Here is a 13,038-nt window from a genome sequence, read left to right as displayed (position 1 = left end):
ACCCCTGTAACATTCTTCAGTCTTTGAGAAACCCCAGAAGTGGCGTGATCATGCTGAATATGGTTGGAAAGCATAGCTGTGTGAACACCCACTTGGGGCCCCTCCCCTTCTGATTGTCTCCAGGCCCTCATTGGTCATTTTGAGGGGTGGGTGGGTTGATGTGACCATGTAAGATCACATCACCCAATAATCACATGTATGATCACATCACTCCCGCCCATTTCCAGAACCCTTCCAGGGCTGTCCAGAAACTCCAGGGATCTCACGAAACCCTGGTTTAGAACACCTGGTGTACATGCTCACTCAGTATGTGGCCATGATGGTCCCTAGATTCAATACAGTTGGGTAGCCTGCTTCCCAAACACAGCAGAAAACAAATTGGCCACACAACACCTTTTGCACAGCCTAGGAAGTGGTATTCTCACTAGCACCCATCATGGCCCACCTACTTCTTCCGTAGATGAAATCCCATCTTCTGGAAACTCATCACATAGAGATTTCAAACAACACGGCACCAGATGGTCTTTCCTTAAATACGATAAAGCTTCAGTTGGTGAATCCAATTTTAACCAACAGAGGAAACAGCAAAAGGGGGATGTAGCTTAAAGGTTAGGTAGAGGAGCCCATGGCAGGAATCCTTCCTGGAACCCAGAATCCTCTATGCCATCCTCTCCACCCATCCTCAGGATCCACACAATGAACCATCCACAGACTTTAAAAACACTTGGTAGAGTAATCAAGAGGACAGATATGTTAGAGAAGTAAGAGGCGGGGAGAAGAGTATGAGATGTAAGCAGGGATAGGGAGCAGGGAGACCTATCAACAGCAATAAGAAAGGACATATGGGAGCGTACGCATTACAAATATGGGTGAGAAACGTAGCATCCGCTTCTGTGTGTGCATCTAAAGCAAGAACCACATGTGTCATGCGTCTCTGATGACTTTTTACGGATGTGCAAAGGACTGTGTCCACTCTGGGATGGTCTGAAAGATTTCCCCAACAGATCGCTATTTGTGTGTGTGTGTCAAAAGTCATCAAGTGGTTTCCAACCTACAGTGTCCATGTGAACTTATTGTTGTTAGGTGCGAAGTCGTGTCCGACCCATCACGACCCTATGGACAATGATCCTCCAGGCCTTCCTGTCCTCTACCAATGTGAACTAATGACTCTTAAAATAGCGATCCCCAACCTGTGGGCTGTGGACCACATGTGGTCCGTCGACTAATTGGAGGTGGGCCCCAAAGGATGCCTTCTCTCCCCCCCCCCAGCCCTTTACAACACACTTTGGGTGTCATTGTCTCCCATCACTCCCAGATGGGACTATCTCGTTGCAGAGAAACAAGCTCAGGGTTCCCACTGATTTGTCATTGTCATGAGTTAAAATTTCCATGAAAATAAAATGTTCCTTATGTTCATTGTTATGGTGTATCTGTATCTTATTTTGAAGGGATGTTTAAACATGACCATAGCGATCAGAGAGTGTTAGGGCAGTGGTTGAGAGTAGAGGAGTAAACTATCCCCCCCCCCCACCACTAGGCCTCAGTAAAATTGTCAAGCGTTGAGTGGTCCCCGGTGATAAAAAGGTTGGGGACTACTGTCTTAAAACATCCCATCACTGACAGCCTTGCTCAGATCTTGCAAACTGAGGGCCGAGGTTTCGTTTCTTGAGCCAATCCTGGTTTTCCTTCCATGTTTGTCTTTCCCAGTGATGTCTTCTCATAACACGACTAAAGTTCAGCGTCAAATATACCAGCAAGTTCCTTTGTTTAATATTCCAATTACTTGAATTAATTATTGCTGTACACGTAATAATTGATTCAAGTCATTGATATATTAAATAGTGGAGTTTGCTGGTATATTTCACATTGGTATGTTTGATTTTGACACTATTGGCTGACGTATCTTTTCCGTTTCGATTCACCGCATTGATCTGAAACTCAACGTTGGGTTTTCAATTAATATTTAGTTTCAGTGTCTGGTGACCTGCCTCTCTGTTCTCATGCTGCTTTGCCGGCCGGTACTTCCAGTTTCCATTTCTGCTTCAATTGTGGCGATTATTAATTTACCCCAGGTTCAGATGTTTCATAACTGAGAGCTAATCAATATTCTCCCTCTCTCATGAGCCATCACTGATTTTATTTAGTGAAAATCCAATGGCTGCAGTCCCAAAATACAATTTCTAGAGTTCCTATGCAACTCAGTGGGAATAATCTTTGTGTCTAAATATGCTTAGGATCACAACTGGAAGAACATTTTCTTCAGCTGCTAAGCAGAACAAATGTAAACAAAGGTCATCAGATGGATTAGGAGGTTATCTTGTTTTTCTCCTATGCATTTAGGTTTTAGAGCTTCGTGATATGTAGGATGATACAAACAATACGCCCATGATGATCTCTCTGAACTGAATGCACATAATGCGAGAAGAAAACAGAGCAGAGCAGCGGAAGGGGGACTTCCGGGAAAGGGCTGAGCTCAATAGTGGCACGGCTCCCTAAGGGGCATCAAACAAATCCAAAGAACGTTCTCATATGCATTGCTGCTGGGGGACTTCACTGCATACTCTTAAGAGGGCCTCTTTTCATTGGGGAAATTTCTCCCCTCACAGCAAAGATTTTCCACAAGGTAGACCCTTCGATTGTGCAGAAACAGAAGCCGTTCACGGTGGAGATACCTAGCTTGCCGTTTCTATCCGAGAGTCTGAAGTTTATACATAGCTGGGCTTGAAATATTCAGTTTCCTTCGTTCAAGTTTTACAAACACACAAATCCAAGTAAGATGTTTGCAGTGAATATTATAGACCCCACAGACCTGATTTTAGCATCACACATGAAAGTAAAAGAAATTCTACTGCAAATATAAAACTCTTTGAATATAGAAACCCGTCAAATTTGAAAGGTGTTGTTCGCTACCCTCTCGGTGGTGCATGTGCCGCCCCACCAAAAGTGCAACTCCAGCTTTATGGATATTTCCAAATTAATGCCGTTACAAGATCTGAAATAACCACAGTGACAAATGTTTAGTACAAAGGCACGTAGGGTTGCCAGTCCCTAGTTGGGGCCTGGGGATCCCCCAGTTTGGAGCGTCTCCCTCTGTTTTGGGGCTCCAGCATGGGAAGGGAAGAACCAGGAAGTAAATGTGATGTGCTGATGTTACCCAAAACCAACACAGACACATCAATGATGTGTGTGTGTGTTTGTGGGGGAAGAATACTCTGAGTTTTGGGCAAAACTCTATGGTAAGAAGCTAATTCACGTTTGATTTTTTTGTTACTATTCAGTGCTCATACCTGCTCCCGGAATGCATACCCCCCCCTCCCCATCCCCTGACGACCACAATGAGGGATCTGGCAACCCCAAATGCACATGGACAGTGAAAGATAAGAAATAGGAAAGAGGATAGGATTACAATCTCACAAGCTCTTAAATGCGACAGCTGGACAGAACAACAAAAGCATCGCCATGGGTCAAAATAAAGATAACTGAGCATAATTATCGAGAGAGGCATGATTTTTACAAAGCAAGAAGGAGTGATTGCAAACAGAGCTGGTTCCCAAGATTTTGTCAGCTTGCCTGGACCCAGCTGGTGGTGGACGACACCCAAGAGGGGACGCCAGCCACCAACCATGCAACCACCAACTAGAATGAGGCAATTGCTAGCGGGGCATTGGCACCCTCTTCTTTGTGGTGCACCGAGCCCTTGTTTGCAAGTGTTGGACTGAGAACCAGACCCTGCTTGCAGAGACAATATGCCAGTCAGAAAAAATAGAAGGAAAGATGCAGAGGACCAGAAAGAAGAAAGCAATGGAAATCCAGGAAGAAGGTGAGCCTCGCTTGTCAGGAGGAGAACTTTTCTCACCTCAAGTGGCGCAGATAAGGTTACTGTGGGAGTACTGAGGCTACGAGGGCGTCTTATCTGAGGCTCGCTTAGGTGGTTGCTACTGTTTGACGTTGACCCCGTGGCACCGTCTTCGGCAAGCTATTTGAGGCAAAGACAAATTAGCTATGCGCTTTTAGGTGGCTGTGCTCCGTCACGGTAATATAAATCCAAGCGGGTAAAGTTCAGTGCATTACAAAGGAAGCTAAACGTTTTCAATATCATGTTCATGCCTAGAAACAACATTCAGTGTCACATAGCCAAAGCCCTGCTTTTTAACTACCTTTTCAAAACATCTAAAAATGTTTGTTTTAGCATTTTTTTTTAAGTTGCTGGTGAAGCATCTAGGAGGCTGGGGGATCCATCTTTTGTCAAGATTCACATAGGGAGAATTGGAACCAGTTTATATGTCACCAAGGAGGAAAAGAAAAACACACACGTGATCCATGCCTCTTTTGTAATGGGTCTACTGAGTCTCAGTAGTTTATTAGAAGCCAGGACGTTTGGGCGCAGTATACTCTTAGGTAGCCAGGTGGCATTTGGGGTGCTTCCTGGCTACCTAAGAGTGCAGCTGAACCAACTTCTGCAGGAGTCATTTTAATATTGGCTAAACTTCACTTCCTGGCAGAGCCTAACTATTTATTGTTGCACTGTCAAAGAAGAAAGCCCTCTAAGCTACTGGTAGAAGTGACCAGGTCCTTCTACAAGTGAGTGCTATGGCCTCCCAGAGATTTTGCAACACAACCACTCAATCACAAGCTCTTGTGTCAACCCTCTTGGGAGATATCCCCCCCCCCCCCAGGGACTGAACCCCTAACAGCCAATTGCCTAAAAACCATTGTAGGATACAGGAAGCTGCCTTCCTCTTAAGCCAATCCACTGATTCTTCAGTACTATCTACTCATATCAACTGCTCTATAGAGGTGGCCAGGCTGTGGCTCTCTAGATGTCCATGGACTACGACTCCCATGAGCCCCTGCTGGCACCATCTGGAGAGCCACTGTCTGGCTACCGCTGCTCTAGGGTCTCATGCAGGGAAAAGTCTACCCTAGCTCCAACAATCTGAGATTCTTTTCACTAGGAATGCCAGGCATTTAACCTGGTGTCTTCTGTATGCAAAGCACATGTTTGTTCCCTGAGCTACAGCCCTTTACCTTGATTAATCCAGCATGCTTCCTGATCCCTCCATGGGGAGCTGCCCCTTCATGCTCCTCATTATCATGTTGCTGCTTTCTTACTTGCAGTCTAATCAGCTCACACATCCCTCTTCAGTTGGTTCCTGCTTGCTGACTTTTGGCTTAATTGTTCACCGGTGCTCAAGCTAAGTACCCATGGGCACAGGTGAAGCTGCCTTAGACTGGATCAGACCCATGGCCCATCAAGGCCAGTACTGGCTTCTCACACGGGCAGCGGCTCTCCAGTGTCTTGGGTCTTTTATGTTGTCTACTGCCTCGTCCTTCTAACTGGAGATGCTGGGGATTGAACCAGGGACCTTCTGCATGCCAAGCAGAGACTCTTACACTAAGCCATGGCCCTTTCCCTCTGAAATCTTCTTCAAAATGTGATTTTAGATCCTGGCTTACAGGGAATACTGATTATGCTAAAGCAGGGTGCTGCTGAACCAGAGTGCCAGGGCATGTTGATCAGGGAGGAAAGCCCAGCATGGAAAATGCAAACATTCCTATTTCTTTAGGAATTTATATCACCCAAAGGTCCCAGGGCAGGTCACAACAAAACAGCATTTTTAAAAATCTGAAATATATTAAAAACATTTAAAGCATAACCCACCTTCCCTGTCAGCACAGCACAAGGGGAAACTAAATTATCAAAGGCCTGGCTGAAGAAGTGTGTTTTCACCAGGTACCAAAAACCATCTAATATAGGTGCCTGGAAAATCACCAGAGGGAGAATGTTCTGAAGTCTGGGGGCCACCATAGAAAAGAGCCTCCTGAACTACAAGAAGGCTGTTTCCTTGAGATCTCAGTGCTCAGCCAGGTCTATATGGGAGAAGGCGTTCCTTCAAATAACAGGGGCCCAAACCATTTAGGACTTCATATATATATTAACCTTGAATTGGGCTTGGTAGTGAATAGGGAGCCAGTGCAGGTCTTTCTAGACCACTGTGATGTGCGTCCAGCCAGTCAAATTGTTGCATTCTGCAGCCAGTTTCTGGACTGTCATCAAGAGTAGCCCCATGTAGAGTGCATTACAATAGTCCACTCTAGAGGCTGCCAGTGAATGGATCACTGTGGCCAAGTTATCCTTATCCAAGAAAGGCCAAAGCTGGTGACCCCGCCAGAGATGGAGGTAGGCGCCCCTGACCACTGTTACCATAAGAATCTCAAATGACAGTGATGAATCCAGGAGAAGATCCAAATTCTGCACCCATTCTTTCTGGGGTGGAACAACCCCACCCAGAGCCAGGTGCCCACTAATTTCCTGGACTTGGAACCCCTTGACACAGAGTACTTCTGTCTTGTCTGGATTCAGCCTCAATTTATTGATACTCATCTAGTCCATTGCTGCCTCTAAGCATCTCCACTGCCTCACCTGACTAATCACAGTCAAGGATATGCTTGTATGGATCGGCAGAGTAAAATACATGATTTCCTACCAACTGGAGCTTCTTTCTGGGGTGGAACAACCCCACCCAGAGCCAGGTGCCCACTAATTTCCTGGACTTGGAACCCCTTGACACAGAGTACTTCTGTCTTGTCTGGATTCAGCCTCAATTTATTGATACTCATCTAGTCCATTGCTGCCTCTAAGCATCTCCACTGCCTCACCTGACTAATCACAGTCAAGGATATGCTTGTATGGATCGGCAGAGTAAAATACATGATTTCCTACCAACTGGAGCTTCAGGGAGGGAAATGGAAAGGGCCAACTGTGTCCTCCTTCCTCTGGTTACCTCTTAGCAAGCCACTTAATTGCATTAAAAATAAGGCAACGAAGGGCAGATGCAGGTTACCACACAAGTTCGGGAAGCAGAGTGAAACGGATCTAGGCATGTGCCAAGCAGCTAGGGCTGACCCTGCATTGGTTAACAGGCATCTTTTCAATGAAAATAAATAATTCCCCCACCAAAAGTCTTTCCCCAAGAAAGATTTTGCTTCTGAAACCCAACAGACAACTGTGCAATGGAAGACTCAAAAGGTTCTAAAGTTTTCTCTGAATAGCAAGCACCGTACCTGCATGATGGGCCGAGTCCAAGTGGTGGTCCGATTGTTATGATTGACGTAATAAGTACGCCCCTTTGCATCTTTCCTTTCTTCCCAGCCCGAAGGTAAGCCCGGTGTAGTGTGTACATAGGCCACTGATGGCTGTTTATGCAAGAAATTACCAGAGCGTTATTTTGGTGCCAGCTTGTCATTTTTACAAAGCAAATACTTGCAGCAGTACAGGGGGGCTCAGATGCATTCAATTTGGTTTCATCCTCTAGAGCGTGGCTGCAAAGCTAAAGCCTCCTGGTGTCAAACCTTGGGTAAATCGCAAAGCAACTCACTCAACAGCGACTAGAAATGATGAAAGGACCTTTTGTTGAGAACGTAAGAGAAGCCATGTTAGGTCAGGGCCATGGCTCATCCAGGTCAACGCTCTACATCACACAGTGGCCAAAACCCAGGGGTCCTCAGGAGGCCCACAAGTGGGGCCAGAACTTCAGGCACCCTCCCACTGTTGCCCCATAAGCACCAAGAATACAGAGCATCGCTGCTCCAGACATAAAGAACAGAAGAAAAGCCATGTTGGATCAGGCCAATGGTTCATCCAGTCCAACAGTGGGCCAAACCCAGGTGCCAACAGGAAGTCCACCAGCAGGGCCAGAACTCCAGAAGCCCTCCCACTCTTGCCCCCCAAGATCCAAGAATACAGAGCATCACTTCCCCAGACAAAGGGGTCAGTCTAGACCAGTTTGACTACTCCTGGTCTAGACCTTGTGGCTAACAGCCACTGATGAACCTCTGCTCCATATATTTATCCAACCCACTCTTGAAGCTGTATGTGCTTGTGGTCACCACCACGTCCTGCGGCTGTACTAATTATTCTTTGGGTGAAGAAGTACTTTTATCCGTACTCAATTTCATTGAGTGTCCACAAAATTCTTGTATCGTGAGAAAAGGAGCTCTTTCTGTACCTATCTCATGCATAACACTGAAATTGCTGAGCCCATGTGTGGTTACTGAGCTTTTCAGTGGATGCTGCCCATACTGCTAAAGTATCTCTCATTGACCGTTTATGCACTGGGAACTTCACTGCCCCAGCTCCCGTGCAGGAGCAAAAATAGGGGGCGGATGAGCTGCACCAGGCCAAATGCTCCCCCATGTGGGCACAGGAAGAGGTGGGGCAACCTGCCACGACTAAAACTCCAGCCTGCAGCCTAGCATGAAACCTCCAGTGCAGAAACGGTCATTCAGCAGCAAACCTACAATGCAGTTCTAAGGACAGTCACACTCTTCTAACCATAGCCTTACAAGGGGGAACCTTAACTTTCAGTTGCATTGTTAGATACTGGATACTGAATTGGACCCTCAGTTCATAAAGGTCAGTATCCTGGACTCAGAGTGACAGGAGCTATCCAAGGTCTTCGGCAGAGGTCTTTCACATTGCCTAACGCCAGATCCTTTTATATTGGAGATGTCAAGGATGGAACCAGGGACCTTCTGCATGAAAAGCAGAGGTTCTTCTACTGAGCCACAACCCATCCCCAGAATTGTCTGGGCATTATATGGGGAGAACATTCAGGGGTAAGCATTTGCATAGTGAACCTGGAAACAGCTAAAATGCTCATGAGGCAAAATGCTTAGAATGCTGCTAAAAATTACCATACCCTATGAGAGTTTTGCTGCCAAAACAAAGATGTCTGGATTAAATATATCCCTTCATGGTAGAGGGAAGATACAAAAGGGCCTATCATCTCTACCCCATGACAGTGCCTATGGCAGGGGTAGTCAAACTGCGGCCCGCCAGATGTCCATGGACTACAATTCCCATTTTATATTGGAAAAACTTGTTCGATAACAGTGGGTTGGATCCAGCCAGCTTTTTAGCTCAGTCTAGTCCAATTCTCCTTAGGACAGCCCTTGGCCCACGTGGCTTTTATCCATGTTGGTCACATGATCTCCGGAACCACCCTTAGGGGAAGGGCAAAATGATCCTCCTCTTTTTGCAAGCAGAAAGATCTGGTTGGAGCCAACCCAAAATCCGAAGGATGTATGTTTTCTTCGAAGCAAATGTCAAGTTCTTAATTAAAAAAATTTTTTTTTTAAGTACGTTGTGAGAATGACATTTGCTTCATACGAAAGACAGAAGAGAGGCGGAAGGAGAAAGCGAGGCTGAGAAACAAAATCACATTTATAAATTAAGCCACGCAGCTTTGAATGAAATCAGTCTGAAAACCAAGACACGTCATGTGCTTCAATGGCATCTTTACTGCGGTCGTAAAATTTTGTTTGGAAGACGTTTTCACTGATCTAAGCTTTTTAAAAGAAGAAGCTCCGCTAATATCAGATTTATGGGGGAGGTTAAAATATTAATGGGAAATACTATTTTGCCAGACTTCAAGGTAAAATTAAAATGTTTGAGACATCAAAAGTGTTTTGCTCCTGTGTTACTGTCAGCCGTTTGCTGTTTGAAGACCATCCCTCTGAACGGATTCCGCCTGTAAAACACAATCCTTGTGAAATAGCTCTCTGGCTTTCTTTGCCCAGTGTTGGCTCAACTGGGGAAATGGTTTTGATAACTGGGGAGTTTTTGCATCACAACCATCCAAAATACAAGCCTCAGTCTGGCAAGTGAAAAAAGATGAGTAGCAAAACTATAAATCATCAAGTTTTGGCTAGAAGATCAGCACTCAAAGTTTTTTTTTGGGGGGGGGAAGGGACATAACTTACTAAAATTAGTAAAACAAATCCCTGCCTATCTCAGATGCCTGGATTAATTTTGAAAACAAAAGTTAGTCAGGAGGCTCCGCCTCTCAGCCACCTTCTCCTGCCAACGCCGTCCGCAGCAAAAGTGCAAAGATTACTGAGAGGAGAACTTCTTATTGGCTGTTGTTTTTGTGGAAAATCGACACATCTAAATGGTCCAATCAGTGAGTTACATTTGAAGAAGAAGAAGAAGAGTTGGTTCTTATATGCCGCTTTTCCCTGCCCAAAGGAGGCTCAAAGCGGCTTACATTCACCTTCCCTTTCCTCTCCCCACAACAGACATCCTGTGAGGTGGGTGAGGCTGAGAGAGCCCTGATATTATTGAAGAAGAAGAAGAGTTGGTTCTTATATGCCACTTTTCTCTACCCGAAGGAGTCTCCAATGGCCTCCCTTTCCTCTCCCCACAACAGACACCCTGTGGGGTGGGTGAGGCTGAGAGAGCCCTGATATCACTGCCCGGTCAGAACAGCTTTATCAGTGCTGTGGCAAGCCCAAGGTCACCCAGCTGGCTGCATGTGGGGGAGTGCAGATTCGAACCTGGCATGCCAGATTAGAAGTCCGCACTCCTAACCACTACACCAAACTGGCTCTCTAGAGGTCCACTAGGTCCATTTGGTCCACTAGATCCCTAGAGCAAAGAAACTGCCAACATACCTTGAAAGACGTTTGTTTTTATATGCTGCTTTTCTCTACCCGAAGGAGTCTCAAAGTGGCTTACAGTTGCCTTCCCTTTCCTCTCCCCACAACAGACACTCTGTGAGGGAGGTGAGGCTGAGAGAGCCCTGCTATGACTGAAGAAGACAAAGAGTTGGCTCTTCTATGCCGCCTTTCTGTACCTGAAGGAGTCTCAAAGCGGCTTACATTTGCTTTCCTTTCCTCTCCCCACAACAGACACCCTGTGAGGTGGGTGAGGCTGAGAGAGCCCTGATATTACCGCTCGGTCAGAACAACTTTCTCAGTGCTGTGGCGAGACCAAAGTCACCCAGCTTGGCGACATGTGGAGGAGGAGTAGGGAATCAAACTCAGCTCACCAGATTAGAAGTCGGCGCTCCTAACCACTACAACCAAATTAACAACACATCAAGTCAACACACCTTACTGTTAACATCATTTTATTAGCTATGGTTATGTGGACTGTCTCACTATAGACCAATTCTCTATCCATGGCTAGTTAAGGTCTACCAAACCAGGGCCCATCCCGCACACATCATGGGTAGTCAAACTGCGCCCCCCCCAGATGTCCATTGATGCTGGCAGGGGCTCGTGGGAATTGTAGTCCATGGACATCTGGAGGGCCACAGTTTGACTACCCCTGTGTTAGATTATGCACTTCCAAGGCACTTTCGAAGCAGATTTTCCTGTCCCACACAGGAAAATCCAGCTGCAGAAACACACTGAAAGCGCATGATCCAATATGTGCAGAATGGGCGCAGGTTCTGAGGCTAGGGTCTGAAGTTCAATTAACAAGCAAAAATAAGTCTCGCGATGTAGAACTGTGGGCATGCTGCCTTAAATCTTGGCTTGCTCCACAGCAAGCCTCTTGCACATTCCTCATCTACAGTCACACCTGGGCAGAGAAAAGACCACAGCAAGCAGGGGGAAGTTGAGTGGCTGCCTGTGAGCCAAATACTGGATTCTTCAATTTTCTGTAGCTCCGACATACCAGGACTTCAGGATTTCGTGTCTGAAATTCTAGCTGCCAGATCTATACAGCCTAGAGAATGATAGAGACTCCCTGTGTAACCGCAGCGGCCAGAAATAACAAAACGGCTGAGGGAATAAATCAAAGCCGATGCTGGCTATTCAAATAACCGGAACCTTTTGTTTCTGATAAGGGCGTTTAAAAGTCTACGGGGACTGAAAACCAATAAAGCCGCATTTCTCACGGCTATGAAATGACCTCGTTCTATCATCACCCCTTCCTTCCCTCTCAATTATAAGGGTGTCTGTATGAATGGAAAGTTCTTCAGAAATCCAAAGCATGAACTGCAATGGACTATAGCAGGGGCAGTCAACCTGTGGTCCTCCAGATGTTCATGGATTACAATTCCCATGAGCCCCTGCCAGCATTTGCTGGCAGGGGCTCATGGGAATTGTAGTCCATGAACATCTGGAGGACCACAGGTTGACTACCCCTGGACTACAGAACAGAACATCCTTCAACCTCTGCTGCCCTTTGTGGAGTCCATACCCATTTTTCAGATTAAATACCGCTGACAGTGCTCAGAGAATTCTTAGCCTTGACTCCTAAAACGTGTAAGAATATTTTTCAGTGCTCAACTGACAGATGGGGGGGGGGGAAACCCATGCCCAAGTAGCTGTTGAAGCTGCTTGGGATCTGTCCAATTACAACTTGCAACAAAATGGCGCTGTGGAGTCCCACGGGGAGCAAGTTTCAGAAGATGTTAGAGAAAGAAAGTACAGCATGTTTCGGGTGATTTATGGAAGTGAGTAAGTCCGAAGGATCTACGGATGGACATGATACTCAACCCCTTTTTAATGATGCTGGGTCCTTGCTTGCCCCCTCCAATTTCTGCTTGTAATTAGGCCCATATTTGCCCAGGCTGCTTCTTCCAGATCTTTCCAATCATTTGCATGCATGGATCATGATAATGGACACTGGAGTACTTTCCCCTTCCAATGAGGGAGTCCCACTAGGCTTTCCCACTTGGTCAGCCTTTTACAGGCACTTTAGCTGTCCTCCGGCTGATGTTCCCACATATGCCCTATCTTAGCTTGCCAACTTCAGGCTGGGAAATGTCTTGGAACCTGAGGGGGCAGGCAGCCTGAGGAGGGTGGGAGGTGGAGCCTGGAGGGATATGATGACATCATTGGCAGGATATGATGACATCATTGGCAGGATATGATGTCATAGAATCCACCGTCCAAGGCAGCCATTCTCTCCAGGGAAACTAATCCCTGTAGTCCAAATAAGAGTTGTAATTACAGGAGCTCTCTGGGCCTCAACTGGAGGCTGCAAACCCTAACTCTGACTCAATTCACATCCCACCCAAGCTTTTTAAAGCTTCAGGCAGGCCTCAAGTGACACATGCATTCCAAGAAATCAAAGCCAGAGCATGCAGCAATCAACTTCACGCTGGAATGAATTATGAGTTGCAACGAGTACCTTCGGCCATGAATGCTTATTGTTCTGAAACAGAGTCTGCAGACCGATTTCCGTTGTTATTAGGGGTGGACTTCTAACTCAAGGAGAAGGTAGGTCTCCACATTCTGGAA

The 13,038-nt window shown here is 46.2% G+C and overlaps 1 protein-coding gene across 14 annotated transcripts in view; it reads right to left on the bottom strand.

Annotated features, from left to right (window-relative positions):
• The window catches only part of NEDD4L (NEDD4 like E3 ubiquitin protein ligase), a 312,252-nt gene that overhangs the window by 53,111 nt on the left and 246,103 nt on the right, over positions 1 to 13,038 (bottom strand). For 13 of the 14 annotated variants that reach the window (XM_077346870.1, XM_077346875.1, XM_077346874.1 and 10 more), the window contains 2 exons: positions 7,066 to 7,197; positions 3,857 to 3,976 (listed from right to left, as the gene is read on the bottom strand). The exons of the other annotated variant lie outside the window; for it this stretch is intronic. In XM_077346870.1, coding sequence (XP_077202985.1) covers positions 3,857 to 3,976; positions 7,066 to 7,197 — 252 coding nt within the window. The remainder of the gene's footprint in view (positions 1 to 3,856; positions 3,977 to 7,065; positions 7,198 to 13,038) is intronic. 14 annotated transcript variants of the gene reach the window in all.

Source organism: Paroedura picta, chromosome 7 (assembly GCF_049243985.1).
Source record: "Paroedura picta isolate Pp20150507F chromosome 7, Ppicta_v3.0, whole genome shotgun sequence".
NCBI classification, from domain to species: domain Eukaryota; kingdom Metazoa; phylum Chordata; class Lepidosauria; order Squamata; family Gekkonidae; genus Paroedura; species Paroedura picta.
Note: the sequence above shows the minus strand (reverse complement) of the source record. Positions and strands in the feature narration are given on the sequence as shown.